The sequence below is a fragment of the Pseudophryne corroboree genome, chromosome 5 (assembly GCF_028390025.1).
Source record: "Pseudophryne corroboree isolate aPseCor3 chromosome 5, aPseCor3.hap2, whole genome shotgun sequence".
Taxonomy (NCBI): Eukaryota; Metazoa; Chordata; class Amphibia; order Anura; family Myobatrachidae; genus Pseudophryne; species Pseudophryne corroboree.
The window spans coordinates 80214058-80232254 of record NC_086448.1 but is presented as its reverse complement, the minus strand read 5'-3'; the positions used below and the strand labels follow the sequence as shown (position 1 = coordinate 80232254).

Below are 18197 nucleotides of genomic sequence, written 5' to 3'. Positions count from 1 at the left end.
CCTAAACTTCTCTTCCCGCAGCCTAACCCTCTCCCCGCACAGCCTATCCCTCCCTTCTTGCTGCCTAACCCTAACCTCCCTACCCGCAGCCTAACCCTAACCCTCCCACGCGCAACCTAACCCTAACCTCCCAACCCGCAACCTAACCCTCCCTTTTCGCAGCCTAACCCTCCCTTGTTGCCGCCTAACCCTATCTTCCCTACCCGCAGCCTAACCCTAGCCCTCCCTTCCCGCAGCCTAATCCTAACCCTCCCTTCCTGCAGCCTAACCCTAGCCCTCCCTTCCCGCAGCCTAACCCCAGCCCTCCCTTCCCGCAGCCTAATCCTAACCCTCCCTTCCTGCAGCCTAACCCTAACCCTCCCTTCTTGCAGCCTTACCCTAACCCTTCCTTCTTGCAGCCTTACCCTAACCCTTCCTTCTTGCCGCCTAACCGTAACCTCCCTACCTGCAACCTAACCCTAACCCTCCCTTCCCGCAGCCTAAACCTAACCCTCCCTGGCATACTTCCGTCTTCTAGCCGCCGGCATTCCAAGTGTCGGGATGCCAACTACATCCCATACTGCCCACCACATCCCATATTTTCCATTATTATTATACATTTTGGCAGCGAATAGTTTATTTTGTGTGTATGAATTATATTTTTCTTTCTTTTGCTTGGTTCATGATTTCTTTTTATATGTGTTTTTGTGCTGAATAGTAAATATGCTAATTAGCCTCAGACGGCATTAGCTGCTGGGAGATGTTCATTATGCTGCTTGGCTGGCACTCTCTGTGACCCTCACTGTAGATTATGCGGTAATTAGTGATGATCAAGCACATTGGCAGAGATTTACAGTCAGTCACATACAAACAAACACAGGTTTTTCAATTCAGAAAATATTATTGACTGCAGGAAAGCAAAGCAGCAAAAAATATCAAATTACCATCCGTACAATGGAGGTAGGTAGGTACCCAGTAGTACCTACCTACCTGCATTGTATGGATGGTAATTTGCATCATCACTCACCATGCACGTGTACTGTGTTTTTGAATTGCCTGATCTTCTGGTAGCCTGGTAGGTGTCCCCGCCAATTATGAATGTCTGAGACAGTAGGCTACAGTAGTATGCTCTTAGGTAGAGAGACAGACATGTAGGAAAGCTGTATAAACTTGGGTAACACTGCATTGGGGGAACTACATATGTGATCTAAATCTTCTAGCCACAAAATGTAGAATACTTATACTTGGGAAAGTGCCTTGGCCACACACAAGTGTTGAGATGACTCAAGTACAAGCACTACTGTAGCGTTAGGTGGCTGTTATTGACCTGTTTTATGCATTTCAGCTGTTTTACCACCTACGAGTTTTTGAAAATACTCTTGACAAATGTTGTAAGATAGTCCTGAAATTCAGAAGTGCTGCTGTGGTGATGACGTTGTCGGGAATTGCTTATGCTGCAAGTTCTTTTGACTAAGTATTGTGTATAGGGATGGCCATCGACCATCAACAATTAACAGCCATTGATGGTTAACCACCGCTTCCTGATGATTTTTCAACTTGTTCTCTGCCAGCGATGTCACAGAGTCCCGGCAATGTTTTTTTTCCCTTTCTTCCTGGCACCAGCATATGGAACCTAGCTCCATCCCCGATGCAACCCAGAAATCCCTTTAATTGGCCGACTGTCCACTGAGTAATAAAACAAGGATGACAATTAGTTGATGGAACGGGTTGGGTTCGGGTGACCAGCGTTTGGGATCCCGCCAGTCACCATACCGACACAGGGATCCCGATCTTTAGATAGCCGGCGGGGAGGTGGGGGGAACTAGTGCAATGAAACCCCTTACAGGCTCACTGCGCTCGCCATGCAGCAGGCTCAGTGGTTCACAGCGCTCGCCACAGGTTCTATTCCCACTCTATGGGTGTCGTAGACAGGGCCGGTTCTTGCCCTTGTGGCGCCCCGGGCAAAAATATAGGGGCGTGACTTCATATGGGGGCGTGGTCAGTCACGCCCCCATTTTTCCCCCTTGAAGCGCTGCTGAAAGAAAAAAAAAAGAAACATTTATACTTACGATCCCCGCTCCTGATTCCAGACCACTGCAGACCTCTGCCGGCGCCGCTCTTTTCCTCTCCTCTCCTCTCCTCAGTCATGACGTCTCTCCCATAGCACAGCATAGACACTAGAGGTCAATTATGACCCCTAGCGTCTGTGCCACAATGCTGTGCGGTGCGCGATGACGTCCTCTCCACGAAGGGAAACTAGACGCGTAGCATCTGGTTCCCTTTGTAGCGGGGGACCAGCGGGGTGCACTGCTGGGGGCACAGTGGCGGATCTTGCCATGGTGCGGCGCCCTCCGGATGGCGCCAGTGCCCTCCGGAAGGCGGCACCCCGGGCAAAAATCCTGCTTGCCCGTGGCAAGATCCGCTACTGGTCGTGGACACCCATGAGTGGGCATAGTCCATGTTAGTCAGCATGTCGACTGTCGGACTCCGAAGCGGCCGGGATCCCAGTGTCATCCCGGTGGAACCATCAGTGTTTCCTCTGTCAAGGGTTTCATACCATCGAGGTGAACCCACCAATGGCCACTCTAATTGTAAATATAGGGTCATAGACTTCTAAGTGATATGGGCTATGGAGGTTGTTGTTTATGAACTGGCATATGTGGATTTAGAGATTGCTATATATTCAAATAAACACAGTATATAGGAATTCCTGTAAGTTCCCATGAAAATGGGGTCTGAGAATATCTGAATGAACAGCTCTTCAGGCACTAACCAAAGGGTATGTTGTCTGAATTCCATAACTGTAGTCTTCATCAACCACCAGGAACAACTAATTGATAAAAACTTTGAAGTAGAGAGCCAGCATGTTATGCAATGGTTTTTGTAAAAAAATAATAACCTAGAACTGCAGAGCATTTATCACACATAGGGGGATATCCAATTATCCCCGTTTTTCCAATGTTTCACCGGGTTTTTTTTAAACAGGCTATCCAGATGGATCGCCTATAAAAAAAAAAAACCTTTCTCGCGAAATACATAGGTTCAGTGAAACCTGTGTGTTTTCGTGTGAAACTGCCCCGTTTTCGGACGAAAACAGGGCTGTTCCCGGGTATTCTGCTTCACCTGCCAGAGGCAGGTGAAACAAAATCCCAGATAAGCCGTGGCACGGGCCGGCTTATCGGGGCTAATAGCCCCCGGCGGGACACTTAGCCCCGGTAACCCAGCCTGGCAAATCAAAGCACTATCTACATGTAGAAATGTAACAGTTCTTCCATAGACAACTGCCTTTCTTGCTGCCTATTTAGACTGGGTGCATCCTGAATGACCATATGGCAGGAGAAGCAGGGGAAGACAGTGGCAAACGCAGGATTTGCATGGGGGGGTTTCCAGAACTGAGCGGAGCCAATCACGGGGGTGGGGACTGAGGTGACCCAGTGTATGCTGGGTCCGTAAAACTAGTGTGTCTGTGTGTGTGTATATATATATATATACATATATCTACACATATATATATATATATATATATATACATACATAAACACACACATACATATACACATATACATAGTATATTAAACATGCATACATATATATATATATATATACTTGCAAAACTCCCGGCACTCGTCTGGAACTGAGTGTAATGCTGCGGTGCCTTCCCAGGGGAATAGATCCTCCATAGAGTATGTGGAATGAAGGCGGCACTCAGACAGGCTTAATTAGTAGTGAAGAAAAGTCAGCTTTATTCGACCGACATGTTTCGGGGCTCAACCCCTTCCTCAGGGCCTCAATAACCCTAGCTGAACTACAGATGGTACATATATACACCAACATTAACAAACAATCAGTGAACCTTAATGTGACTCACCTGCTCAGCGGCGCCATCCTGTCCGTCCGGACGCTCAGCAGTGTTCCCTCGTCGCGCTTTCATGACGTCATCAACCCGAGGCTGGAGTCCGTCACCATGGCAACTCACAAGCCTCCTCGTTATTGGTCAGGGGTGTGCGCCGGGTCCCACACTGCCGGCCCGTGACGTCATCCGGCGTCGCGTCGCAGGGCAGTTACTAAGCAACCTAAAACACAGTAAAGAAAAAAACAACAACACAATACTGGTTACAACCCATAGTGCAGGAAATGGATCAAACCTAGCCAAGTTTAACATAAACATAAATGAACTAAACCTTAGGTCCATGAGCTAAATTGGCAGTAACCTGTCAGCATAACTCATATCACATAATAATGGTCTAATGAATAATTAATGTAATATACAAGCAAAAATGGACAAGACCCCATGAGGACTGAAGTTAGAGGAAACACTGTAAACCAAGATATTCATTCAGGCCACGGGGGGATAGAGTACCCAACTTATGGATCCACCTGGATTCACGTTGTAAGAGCACTCGGTCCCTGTCACCCCCCCCCGCATCAATTTGGGAACATGATCAATTAAGATGGCTCGGATGCTAGCCACCCCATGTTTGAATGTCAAACTACTGCCTTTGAGAAAGGCAGTAGTGACCAACCGTTCGCCCGCCATTGTTTGACATTCAAACATGGGGTGGCTAGCATCCGAGCCATCTTAATTGATCATGTTCCCAAATTGATGCGGGGGGGGGGGGGGTGACAGGGACCGAGTGCTCTTACAACGTGAATCCAGGTGGATCCATAAGTTGGGTACTCTATCCCCCCGTGGCCTGAATGAAAATCTTGGTTTACAGTGTTTCCTCTAACTTCAGTCCTCATGGGGTCTTGTCCATTTTTGCTTGTATATTACATTAATTATTCATTAGACCATTATTATGTGATATGAGTTATGCTGACAGGTTACTGCCAATTTAGCTCATGGTCCTAAGGTTTAGTTAATTTATGTTTATGTTAAACTTGGCTAGGTTTGATCCATTTCCTGCACTATGGGTTGTAACCAATATTGTGTTGTTGTTTTTTTCTTTACTGTGTTTTAGGTTGCTTAGTAACTGCCCTGCGACGCGACGCCGGATGACGTCACGGGCCGGCAGTGTGGGACCCGGCGCACACCCCTGACCAATAACGAGGAGGCTTGTGAGTTGCCATGGTGACGGACTCCAGCCTCGGGTTGATGACGTCATGAAAGCGCGACGAGGGAACACTGCTGAGCGTCCGGACGGACAGGATGGCGCCGCTGAGCAGGTGAGTCACATTAAGGTTCACTGATTGTTTGTTAATGTTGGTGTATATATGTACCATCTGTAGTTCAGCTAGGGTTATTGAGGCCCTGAGGAAGGGGTTGAGCCCCGAAACATGTCGGTCGAATAAAGCTGACTTTTCTTCACTACTAATTAAGCCTGTCTGAGTGCCGCCATCATTCCACATACTATATATATATATATATATATATATATATATATGTACACACACATACAGTACACATATATATACACATGTATATATATATATATATTGTGTGTGTGTGTGTGTGTGTGTGTGTGTGTTTGTATGTATATACATGTGTATATATGTATGCACATGGATATATATGTACTATAATTAAAATAAAGCTAACTTTTATTGCACTTACAAGTGCCACCAGGAAGACAGCAGGCTGCAGAGGACGCTAGACAGTCATTAATAATACTCATGCAGCAAAAAAAAAAAATAATATTTTTTTTTAAGTGGGGGGGGGGGGGGGTTTCTGGGTACTCGGAAACCCCCCCTGGGTGCGCCACTGGAAGATCTGTCCTCCATGCTCTAGAGACATGGCAAGCGTTCTGTGGTGAGAAGAAGCAGTCACCACCTCAAACTTAGGAGCAAGAGCTGGCAAGTAGCATGAAACAGATGCCAACACAGGTCCTATCACAGGAGGGGAAGCTGTATCAACCCTACTTAAGAGGACAAGTGAAGTTGCCCATAGATAGTTCTTGTTTATCTGGTACATTCTATATAAAGATAGATTGGTTGCTATGAGCAGAACTTCTCCACTTGTCCTCTTTGGAAGGTTTGAAACATCTCCCAACAAATAAGAGCACTAAAGAGGATTCTGGGCCCAACAGGCATAAATAAAAGATATATGCACTGGTACTTAATACAAGGATCCTATGTCCACAAATACCCAACTATCACCAAGTCCACAATTCTCAGCCGATAGCGGAGATGAATGTTCCTCAACTTTTGAGATAGGAAGCAGTAATAGAAGATTAATTAAGTCTATTGGATGGACAATATAACAGACCTCAACTACCCTTCCCCCCCCTTCCCCCTCACCCCACACAACTAGAGGGGAAGCAGGGAACAGTTAATTTGATTCCAATACAGGCTAACCTTTCAACATCAGGGTATAATTGAGTAGGCCGTCCTCAGTCAGAGTCAATATTATTGGTAGAATGAAGACTACTTGTAAAGCTGAAATAACTGTCCTGAGAGCAGACCGAGCACGGCTTACTGATAAAGTATCAGAGCTTGACCAAGTAAGAGCTACTGAGTATCAGAGCTTGATCAAGTAAGAGCTGCTGCAAATGACGCTTTCACTATCTTCCCAAAAATTGTGGACTCTCCCACCTCAAATATTCCAGAAAGCTGACATATAATAATAATAATAATAATAATAATAATAATAATAATAAAAAAATGCAGACCTTTACTGAATACAAAGGAATAATCCACATGATATTGGAGAGGTCTATTAACATTCTGATAGTGATTGACAAGGCCTCACCGAGTACTCCATCCCAGTCAGCCGTAACTGCCCTATTGTTGAAGGCTGATATCGCTGCTACCTAGCAATAGTCACCTGCACTTTCTCCACTGACTGTTGTTCTGCCACCTTCTCTATCATGGCTAACCAACACATCTTAAATTGTAAGTTCATTTTGGAGGGGACATATTTACCCTTTCTTTTATATAATTGTATGTACATTTTTTCATGTTATGTAGTGCTGTAACAAGGCTGCTCTTTGCCCTGTGCTGGCCACACCCTATGATAAAGCCACGCCCTGGGGGTGGGGCAGCCAGTGGCAATTAGGGGATCCAGTCTGTAGGTCGACAGTAAGTAGGTCGACACTGTCTAAGTCGACCACTATTGGTCGACAGTAAGTAGGTCGATGTGGTTTCTAGGTCGACATGTTCTAGGTTGACATGAGTTTTTCACATATATTTTTCCTTTTTTTTTAATGTTCTCATACTTTGCGATCCACGTGGACTACAATTGGAAACGGTAACCTGTGCCGAGTGCAGCGGTAGCAGAGCGAGGTACTTTGTCCGAAGCATGGCATGTACAGAAAAAACGACACCCAAAAAAGTAAAAAAAACCTCATGTCGACCTGATGTCATGTCGACCTAGTACATGTCGACCTAGAGTCCCTGTTGACCAAGAAACCATGTCGACCTACTTACTGTCGACCAATAGTGGTCAACCTAGACACTGTCGACCTAAGTCTAATCTACCTAAATTCCACACCCGACAATGGGGGTAATTCCAAGTTGATCGCAGCAGGATTTTTGTTAGCAATTGGGCAAAACCATGTGTACTGCAGGGGAGGCAGATATAACATGTGCAGAGAGAGTTAGAGTTGGGTGTGGTGTGTTCAATCTGCAATCTAATTTGCAGTGTAAAAATAAAGCAGCCAGTATTTACCCTGCACAGAAACAAAATAACCCACCCAAATCTAACTCTCTCTGCACATGTTATATCTGCCTCCCCTGCAGTGCACATGGTTTTGCCCAATTGCTATCAAAAATCCTGCTGCGATCAACTTGGAATTACCCCCAATAAGTGCAGCACTGCCCAGAGCATACTCAGGACGCTTTGGGAGGCTGCAGTCTGCATGTCTGGAGCATCCAAAGGACATTTGCAGACACCCTCCTAGCCAGAAGCAATGATCGTGGGTCAGTGACGGTGCTGCCCTCAGAGCCCTGTTTGGCGGCACCAATCACACACCGCTAGTGATGTCATGTCAAAATACATAACCATAACTGAACCATAAATGGAAGCTGATTAGTGTCTTAGGGCAACTTCTCCACTTATCTCCTTCTTATCTCGCTTGATACATCTCTCCCTTTGTCTCAAAACCCTAAAGGATTTGCCCAGATTCTGGAAAAAAGTTCAACTTACCCCTATTTGTTCTACCTAACTGGATGCACCTTGGCCAGCTTGTCCAACTTTCACAGAGATGCAATGGTGAGAAGTTATGACCAGTGGTGGCTCTAGAGGTGCAGCCCCACCTCTGGAGCCTCCACTGGTTACGACACAACAACCAAAGCAGACAGCCACCATAACTCACCTGACTGCAACCTAGAACTGGACTGCTCCTGCAGCTGCTTATATTCAAAACTACAGGTGTATTGTGTTTTATAATGTCACTTTAATTTTCCCTAACTGAGAATGAGGATTTTTATGTCTAGTGTAATAAATCTACTCGCTAATGCCTGGAAACCCCTATACTTACTTAGTAGATACAATAAGGAGAAACATTTATCTAGATTTTTTAATATTCAGAATATTGCAGACTTTTCAGTTCAGATACAAGGTAGGTTTTATGCATTACTACACTTTGTATATGTACAGCATTATGTTAATGGTTTGTGACTGGTCTAGGCTTTGTGACACTGTAGTTTCTTCCAGTAGTATAGTTTTACATGTTGATGCAATCTCTGGTTGGGATGTAGTTATGTGATTGGCGGTCAGGAGATCGCCGGTCACAATACCGGCAACTACATCCTCCCCCCACACTCACAGGGACTATTACCACTCGTGGGTGTCCACGAGACCAATAGAGTGGGAATAGAACCTGTGGCGAGTACAGCTCGCCACCGAGCCCACAGCGAGCCTGCAAGGGGCTTTGCTCCACTCCCCCCTCCCACCACACCAGGCATGTAATTGCCGGGATTCCACCGTTGGTATTGTGACACATACCCAACCCCTCTGGTTTATGGAACCTAACTCATGTCTGACTTACTCATGGGTTCCCAACTTTTTTTGATATGTGGACCGGGTGGCATTTTGTCTGGCATGTCATGGCATAGTGGGGATCATAGCTTAGCCAGTTTGCAAATCCAAATAAATATCAATCAGTTTGCAAATCCAAATAAATGTCAATAACAACCACAGCTGAGTTAAATGTAAAAGTATTAAATGACACAATAGTTGTCATTTGAACAATGTCTTTGTGAAGACAAAACATTGCAGGTATCTATCGAATTAAGTTTTACTTAAGTGTTGGGATTGCACAGGAGGAGGTATTGTAAAACTGTTCTCCTCAGATTGCAGAGATTTGAGCTTTGTAAATATGTCACAGATGGGTTGTCTGGGGCTATAGCCGAAAACCCCAATAACTTATGAACAACCACCCAGATTTTAATAGCTTGTAATATAAGCTGAGGAGCCTGACTGGGAACTCTAGCAGCAATGAGGGCTTGTAAGGGAGTGTGACCGTGTGACGACAGAGCTACTCGAGCAGAATGAAGAGCAGTGTTGGAGCTCTCCTGTAACCATAGCCTCAAATATCAGAATCAGAATTAGCTTTATTGGCCAGGTGTACTCACGTACACTATAGAATTTTTTTGCGGTACAGTACATCGCCAAGCAGCAACATGAAGAGGGAATACATAGCATAAGAAGGGGGAAAAACGAAGCATACATTACAAACATTACACATATGAGTTCATACTGCACATTGCAACTGTACGATAGACTTTGCATATTATACATGTAAGACTTTTTATATATTGTTCAGCTGGTGGACATCTAGTGGGAAGAAGCTTTTGATCTGGTCGACTTTGCGGGAATGGACCTGTAGCGTATGCTGATGGAAGCAGTTCAAACAGTTTGTGACCTGGGTGCTGCATCTCTGCCACCATTTTCTCCGCTCGCTTCCTGACCCTTGCCTGGTATAATTCCTGGATAGGAGGAGGTCAGCCCCAACAATCTTTTCAGCTGTCCTCACCATCCTTTGCAGCCTCCGTCTGTCACTCTCATTGGCAGCTCCATACCAGACTGTGATCGAGGAACATAGGACCGATTCTACCATCGCTGTGTAGAAGATGAGCAGCTGCTTCTGTGGGGTGTTGAGTTTCCTGAGTTGCCTCAGAGAGAACATCCGCTGCTGGGCCTTCTTTCCCACAGTGCTTATGTTGGGTCCCCATTTGAGGTCTCGGGAAATTTTTGACCCTAGGAATTTGAAGGAGTCCAACCACGAATCCACGCTGTCGGCTATTACGAGTGGTTGCATGGCTGAGCCGCATAATAATAAATGTGAAACAATGGAAAAATGACCCAAATTTTGCCATGAGGCCCCGCAATGCAGTGTTCCACCCCTGGTCTCTCTTCATTGGCAACAGAGGAATGGACTGTTCTATTCCTGTGCTGTATATGGGAATTTTATTTATGTTACTTAATGTGCAGTTTTTGAATGTTAATTATTGATTCCCCTTCATTTTGTTTTTCTGATAGATAACGGCTTATAACAGACGTACCTTTGAGACAGCGAGGCATAATTTGGTCATCAACATCATGTCAGCAGAAGGTACAGTAAGTTTCCATTGGGGTAATATGGGATATTGTGTTACAGTGACAGAGGTCATTATGTATGTTTTCTATTACTTCCTGTCACCAGTAAGGCTGTGCATTATTAGATCTACACTAAAAGGGTCTACAGTCATTAGGTCTACCACTAATGGTAGATATACATTAGGTCACCAGGGTCAAAAGGTCGACACAGAATAGGTAGACAGTAGAAAATGTTGTCCCAGTCAAAAGGTCAACATGGAAACGGTCGATACAAAAAAGGTGGACACAATTTTTTTGTGTGTTTTGTCACTTTTCTGCCACAAACAAGCCCCATTAGTGTACCACGTCCCCTCACATGGCGATCGAGCTTCGGGCAAGGTGCCTCGCTCTGCTACCGCTGCGCTTACTATTCCCAACCATAGTTCACGTGGATGGTAAAGTATTAAAAAGTTTTAAAAATAATTTTTTCCCCCAAAAAAATCTTGCGTCGACCATATGTGTGTCGACCTTTTGACCCTGTCAACTTTTTATACCTGTCGACCTTTTGACCCTGTTGACCTAATGCATATCTACCATTAGGGGTCGACCTATTCACTGTAGACCTTTTTAGTGTAGATCTATAGACCGGATGCCCACCACTAATATAGTATATATTTGCCCCTGTCCCCTATTGTGCAAGGCTTCATTTTAGATTTTTTTTTTAATATATATATAATGTTTCAACTTAATTGTCAATGTTGCAAAGTATGTAAAAATGCAATATCAATAAGCATTGTACTAATAAGATTAGTGATTTTGGGGGACATGTACTAAGCAGGTGAAACACAATCTCTGATTAGCCGCGGCACGCGCCGGCTTATCGGGGCTAATTAGATAGCCCCCCCGGCGATACTTTTACACCCACAGTCGGTGCGGGTAATTGAATATCCCCCTAAGGGGGACATGTACTAAGCAGTGATAAAAGTGGAGAAGTGAGCCAGTGGAGAAGTTGCCCATGGCAACCAATCAGCTGCTCTGTATACGTTTATACTATGCAAATTATAAATGTTACGTCAATGCTGATTGGTTGCCATGGGCAACTTCTCCACTGGCTCACTTCTCCACTTTTATTACTGCTTAGTACATCTCCCCCATAGCTCCAATTTTAGTCATCTCTTAAGATAGCAGTGGTTAATATGCAAACACTAGATTTACTGTATGATAAATGCTGTCACAATAAACCCTTAAGTGACAAATAAAATCTTCCTAATCATCACTAATTCTGGTGATTTATCAGACAATTTTCCATCATATATCAATCAACACATTATTTCTCACCGTCATTCATATACAGTATGTTACAGTGATAAAATTAAAATAGAGTAAGAGGATATCACTCTTCTAGTTTCCCCAGGATAATCACACAACAATGCATTTTGTTATCTCTTATTTTTAATAGTTGACTAGGGATCCGTCATGAGATATCTGATTTATGTCCTATCTTTATTTTTAACCAATAGTGCACAGGGCTGCCTTAACAGCAGTGTAGGCCCCTGGGTAATGCAATGCACTGGGGCCCCTACCCATCCTGCAGCGGTAGGGGGAGTGGGGTGCTATCAGCAGCAGCTTTGATGTCCCGCGGGTGGTAAAGGGTGTTCTATCTTCCACTCAACATTTAGGACCTGGAACAATAATTTCTGCTATTTACTCCTTAACTGCACAGATGGTGCGGGAGGGAGAAGTCTAAACTGTAGACGGGGGCATTGGGCTGAATGAAGGGGCCCTGGTACATGACTTCCAGGGTGGTAGGGGGTATTTAATACGCAGGGTAGGGGTGGATAGTGGAGTTGTCTTAATATTTATAATTTTTCGGTGGGAGGGCAGCTTGCTTGATTGTAGATATCTCCGGTTCCTGGAAATAGATTTCTTAGCTTTCAATGGTATAAAAAATCTAGAGATCTAGAGTCCACCTTTCAGGAGGTACTGGGTCTTGGGGTCAGAGTTCAGGAGCCAGAGCAATCCTTAGACAACTATATAAAATCGAATCCCAGGCGTGTGGAGCTGGAGCAGGGACCAGCTGCTGGAAAGCTGATATCTCTGGTTCTTGGCATAGTAGAGGCAATCCGCCAGTGTCCACCGAAAAGGAAGAGTCCCAGATTTTGGAGTATACCTTCAGAAAACTCTAAATCGACAGTACCTGAGATATCTGGCTGTTAAGAGCAATTAACAGGCTTGGATGTGGACCAGTCAGATATTTCGGGTTCCACAGGGCCGATTTTCAAAAGTCTGGTACCCCTGGAAAGAGGGGACCCACAACTATCAGCCTAGAGCCCTTATACTTCTGGGGCCCTTGGGCAAGTGCCCATTGAGCCCATATGAAGAGACGGTCCTGATAGTGCATACTGTATGACATAAAATCTGAACGTCATGTTCACCATTCAAACTTACTAAAGAGTAATGAGTCCATGAGTTCTTGTTTTACCAAGGGCTTGATTGCATTGGTGGAACCAACATGGATGAATGTGGATTTGGCTTATGAGCCCAATACACATGGGCTCATAAGTCAAGGGGGCGCTTCACCGGACCCTTCACTTATGTGGTCTCCCTGCACCAAGAATTGTAAAACTACATTCTGATAATACCTTCTCACCTGGATGGCCCTTAATGAAAGTCTCCCCAAGTTCCACCTGGCTTCAGGAATTTTTGGCAGCCACTTTTACTGCGTTGAAGAAGACTCTTTTTCAAAAACAATTTTATTGAGAAGAAGTCAGAAAACAGAAGCATCAATGGTAATACAATATTCACATAGATATACTGTAACAAATCAAAATCCGTGGTTCCTGTACAGAAGAAGACTCTTTGAGGGTTATGCTCAGTGCTACATGTTTACAGCAGGAAAGAGGCACACTGGCAAGCAGCATGGAGACTTACACAGCCCCATCTGAGCACAGAGAGACAAGGCCGGCAGGCTGGCTGGGTGCTCCTCTGTCTGTGACTTTGGTATTGGAGGTTGAGGATTGAATCCTGGACGGGCTGGGTGGGATCTCAGAGTGAGGCAGCTCTCAAGGAGTCAGGAGGCTGCAAAGGGAAGGATGTACACTATGCTGATGGCTCAGTGTTAAAGAAAATGCTGGAAAAAAAGGTTAATGAGGAGAATGAGGTGGTGATAATGTTGATGAGGGTTAATAAAGATGGAATTAATAAAGATGGGAAATAATAAGAACGGGGGTTAATAATGTTAATGAAGTTGGTAATAATGGGCTTAATGATAATTATGGTGGTTAATGATAATGATGGCAGTTCACACTTGTGGGGGTTAATGGAAATGATGCCTCTAGAGACACTACTCTCTATGCAGCAGTTGTTCAGTTTATGCCTCATAGTAGTGCCCTAGTTAATACTGTATTATGCCCCACAGTGGTGCCCTAATTAATGTTATGCCCCACAGTAGTGCCATAGTTAATGTTATGCCCCATAGTAGTGTCCTAGTTAATGTTATGCCCCACAATAGTGCCCTAGTTAATGTTATGCCCCACAGTAGTGCCCTAGTTAATGTTATGCCCCACAGTAGTGCCCTAGTTAATGTTATGCCCCACAGTAGTGCTCTAGTTAATGTTATGCCCCACAGTAGTGCTCTAGTTAATGTTATGCCCCACAGTAGTGCCCTAGTTAATGTTATGCCCCACAGTAGTGCCCTAGTTAATGTTATGCCCCACAGTAGTGCCCTAGTTAATGTTATGCCCCACAGTAGTGCCCTAGTTAATGTTATGCCCCACAGTAGTGCCCTAGTTAATGTTATGCCCCACAGTAGTGCTCTAGTTAATGTTATGCCCCACAGTAGTGCCCTAGTTAATGTTATGCCCCACAGTAGTGCTCTAGTTAATGTTATGCCCCACAGTAGTGCCCTAGTCAATGTTATGCCCACACTAGTGCTCTAGTTAATGTTATTCCTCATAGTAGTGCCCTAGACTAGTTAATGTTATGCCCCACAGTAGTGCCATAGTTAATGTTATTCCTCATAATAGTGTCCTGGTTACTGGTATGCCCAATATTAGTCCCCTAGTTCATATTACGTATACTAGACATTGTTCCCAGTTCATTTTATACCATATTGTAGTGCCCCCACTTAACAATATGCTACATAGTAGTGTGACCAGTACAAATTATGTCACACAGTGCCCACAGTTCACATCATACCATCATAGTGCTCAGCAGGCAAATCCAGGTGATTGGTAGGCAAATGTATGGCCTTTGTGCATTTGAGTCAGGAGTCCTTAAGCCTCTGGGCCCCATAGCAGTGGCACCCCCTATAGCTTTGCCCATGGATGGGGGTTTATAAAAAATGATGGAGTTTAATCTTGGAGATCAAGAGTCCTGACTGGGAACAAGATGCCAGGTGTTCAGGATGCACTGTGCTGCTGCTGTTGGCCCTGCCATGGGTACTAGAGACAATTATATGGCCTCTTTTAATGTATACAGGCATAACATTGTATACTGATATCCAGTGTCTCACTTTATGACCCCCCCATCAGTGGCACGGCTCTATATGCCTCAGTGAAGCGATAGAGATCTATAAATGAAAAATAATAACTACCTCTACATATAGCGGGTCCCTCTTCTCCAAAATAAATGCTGCTGGAAGGCAAATGGCTCAATGGGTAAATATTTATAGTGGATGTAGTCAGGCCAACTCCTAACTTCATACTACTCTAGCAGAGGCTGGGCCTAGTTATTTTTATCTATGGACATTTGTGATTTTTACCACAAAAAGATGACATTTTGGGGGGTATTCAGAAGTGGACGCAATGGGTAAAACAATTGCAAATAGGCGCCCAACGGGCGTGCATGAGCAAATTTTCATTATGCGATTGCAGCCCGGAAGGATGCGATCACAAAATGATTGACAGGTGGGGGGCATTCGGGGGCGGCGACTCTGCGTTTGGAAGGGGAGGTGATTGGAGCAGGAAACACAGGTGTGTGATGGCCGTTTTTGTGGAGGCCTGATGATGTCGCCTACGTTTCCTGCGACGGGAAACATAGTGGCGGTGCTCCTGAATACGCAACCTGGCTGCGTACACACACAGGGGTCGTCCTCTATTTCCCAAATCTGCGATGCTATCGCAATGTAATTGCGATCGCAATGTAGGGCGGCGCCATACATGCTGGGCGGCCTTGCCCTGTTCTGGGCGGTCCCCAGCATGCAAGCTGATCCCTAGCAGTTTTTGCTAATTTTGCAAAAACTGCTAAGGACTCAGAATAACTCCCTTTGATCATTTTTTTGCAATTGTTTTTTGTCTGCCTTGAGGTTTTATTATCCTAAAAGCCACTATAATTATATATTTTGATACCAGATTTCCCACTCCCATATCAAGCCGAGTTCTTCATTAGAAACATGAATGTAGAGGAAATGTTGGCCAGCGAAGTTCTTGGAGATTTTCTCGGAGCGGTAAAAAATATCTGGCAACCCGATCGTCTGAATGCTATTAATATCACCTCCGCGCTGGACAGGGGGGGCCGAGTCCCGCTCCCCATCAATGATATGAAGGAAGGGTAAGCAAAAACAAACATTTGCCATCTTAACTGTTCTTTTTATTTTTATTTTGTTGCCTGAATGCATTGTCTGTTTCTATTAGGGACATGATCTTGCAGCCGCGCATATAAGCCTTATCATCTGTGTTTTGCGCTAAACATCCCAGCTATAGGTCAAAGTTCATAATGCTGTATGCACTGCTTGAGGCAGAGAGGCAAATAGTGTTCCCCTTCTTCCAATTACACAAATGTAGTGCATGCTTCAAGTAACAAATATCCCTCTAATGAGACTGGTAAGGATAACTCACTTTACTGCAAGTCTGTACTATCTAAACAGTTATTATTTATAGATGAATTGCCAGTTGTTGAAGCCTTCTTAAAATGTGTACAGTATGATGTCCGCACACAGCTGAGGTAATTTATTAAGCACAAAATGGCCGCTCTGTAGTGTAAGTACAGCTCTGCACCCACAGTGCTGATGTGCCTAGGTTTTCGCAGGTCTGTGGAGAAGCAGCATTTTCCATGAGCAGAGGGGAGGAGTTAGAAGGAATAAGCGTGCTCCTAGTGAAGTATGGTGTAGGCTCACCGGTTGGCATGTTTTACAAAGAACTGAAGTGCAGAAATAAGATTTCATTTTGCAGTGTAAGATTATTGTAATGAGAGTAAGGGATGGGCTGGGCACATAATCAGGACTGTTTCTTGCTGTGCATGGCCATTCTCACTCCGCAGAAGGACTTCAGTTCTGTCCGTGCTCAGAGCTGACGGGGTGCAGCATGAAGTTAGTCTTATTCTTTGCAGTGTAAACATTCCTGGATATTAAAGAGTATGATCATCCATTGTACTGGCAGCACCATGCTCACTGTTGTCCTGAGACACATCCTGTGACCTCATCAGATTGCCTGTAAGTCAGTGCTGGCCAAAACGTCGATCGCAATCTACCGGTAGCTCGAGGAGCTCAGGCCGGTAGATCATGACCAACTTCTTAATTATACTGTAATTGCTGCTGCTCTGAACGCCCTGATCGAGTCCATCGCGTTCCCAATGATGCATTGCGCGGGTGACGTCATGATGTCAGCCGCGCACACACGCAATGCATCATTGGGAACGTGATGTGAGGAGCGCAGCATTAGCAGGACGGAAAGGCGGGCGGAAAGCAGTGTGAGCCAGCCAGCGGAAAGCCAGACAGCCAGCGAGGAGGCACTCAAGCCAGCCAGCAGGGAGCCACTCGCCAGCCAAAGTGAGTTGTGCACAGGGATCTATTATACACTGGGAGGGGGTTCTGCACAAGGGGAATCTGCACATGAAGGGGGATCGTATGTTGCACAGCACGCTGTTCTGCAATGGGAGTGGGAAAGGGGGTATTCTGCACATGGGTGTATCTGCACAGAGGTGGGTGTTGCACAGCAAGCTATTCTGCACAGGGAGGAGGGTTATTGCACAGGGAGCTGTTCTGCACACAATCGTGACAAGATTGTGTTTATTAATATTAATGTATTAATGTGGACACTACTATTGGTATTGTTATTTAATGTTGTCATTAGTAATGCTGTTTTTAAATGTGTGCATTATTTTTGGGTTTTGTTGTTTGATGGCGTCATTATTAATGCTGTATTTAAATGTGTGCCTTAGTATTGGTGTTGTTATTTGATGGCGTCATTCTTAATGCTATTTTTAAATGTTTGCGTCAGTATTGGTGTTGTTATTTGACATTGGTAGATCACCGGTAAGTAAGTGAACAAAGAGTAGATCCCAGGTCCCAAAAGTCCGACCACCCCTGCCATAAGGGGTCTATTTAAAGAACACTTGAATATCATCAATATAACGTCTTTATCAGCAAAAATATTGTTGTTATTTATATATTTCATAATGCCTGGGATAGACCAAGTGCTAATGTACGCTCTTTATTACTGAAGACTTACGCGTTTCGAATTTACAAAAGAGGTCACTAACATTACTGACATTGGTGCATGTACAGTGCGACCGGGAGACTCAATCTCGGTGACATCAGGTGCCAATCCAGGATGCAGGAGTCAAGATTTTAGAGGATCATGGGAGAGATCTGAAAGATCATCTTCCCACCCTCCCGCACAACCTCACCTCCCACAATCTCATTATCTATTGATGGCACTACTATCTCCTCTAGCCCCCAAGTGCACTGTCTTGGAGTAACCCTTGACTCCTCCCTTTCCTTCAAACCACACATTAAGCACCTATCACAAACCTGTCATTTTCA

General features: G+C 44.7%; 1 protein-coding gene across 5 annotated transcripts in view; it reads left to right on the top strand.

The window, feature by feature from the left end:
- SGCE (sarcoglycan epsilon) overlaps positions 1–18197 on the top strand; it is a 176399-nt gene that overhangs the window by 89126 nt on the left and 69076 nt on the right. For all 5 annotated transcript variants that reach the window (XM_063921401.1, XM_063921404.1, XM_063921400.1 and 2 more), the window contains 2 exons: positions 10400–10472; positions 15787–15985. In XM_063921401.1, the coding sequence (XP_063777471.1) occupies positions 10400–10472; positions 15787–15985 (272 nt within the window). The remainder of the gene's footprint in view (positions 1–10399; positions 10473–15786; positions 15986–18197) is intronic.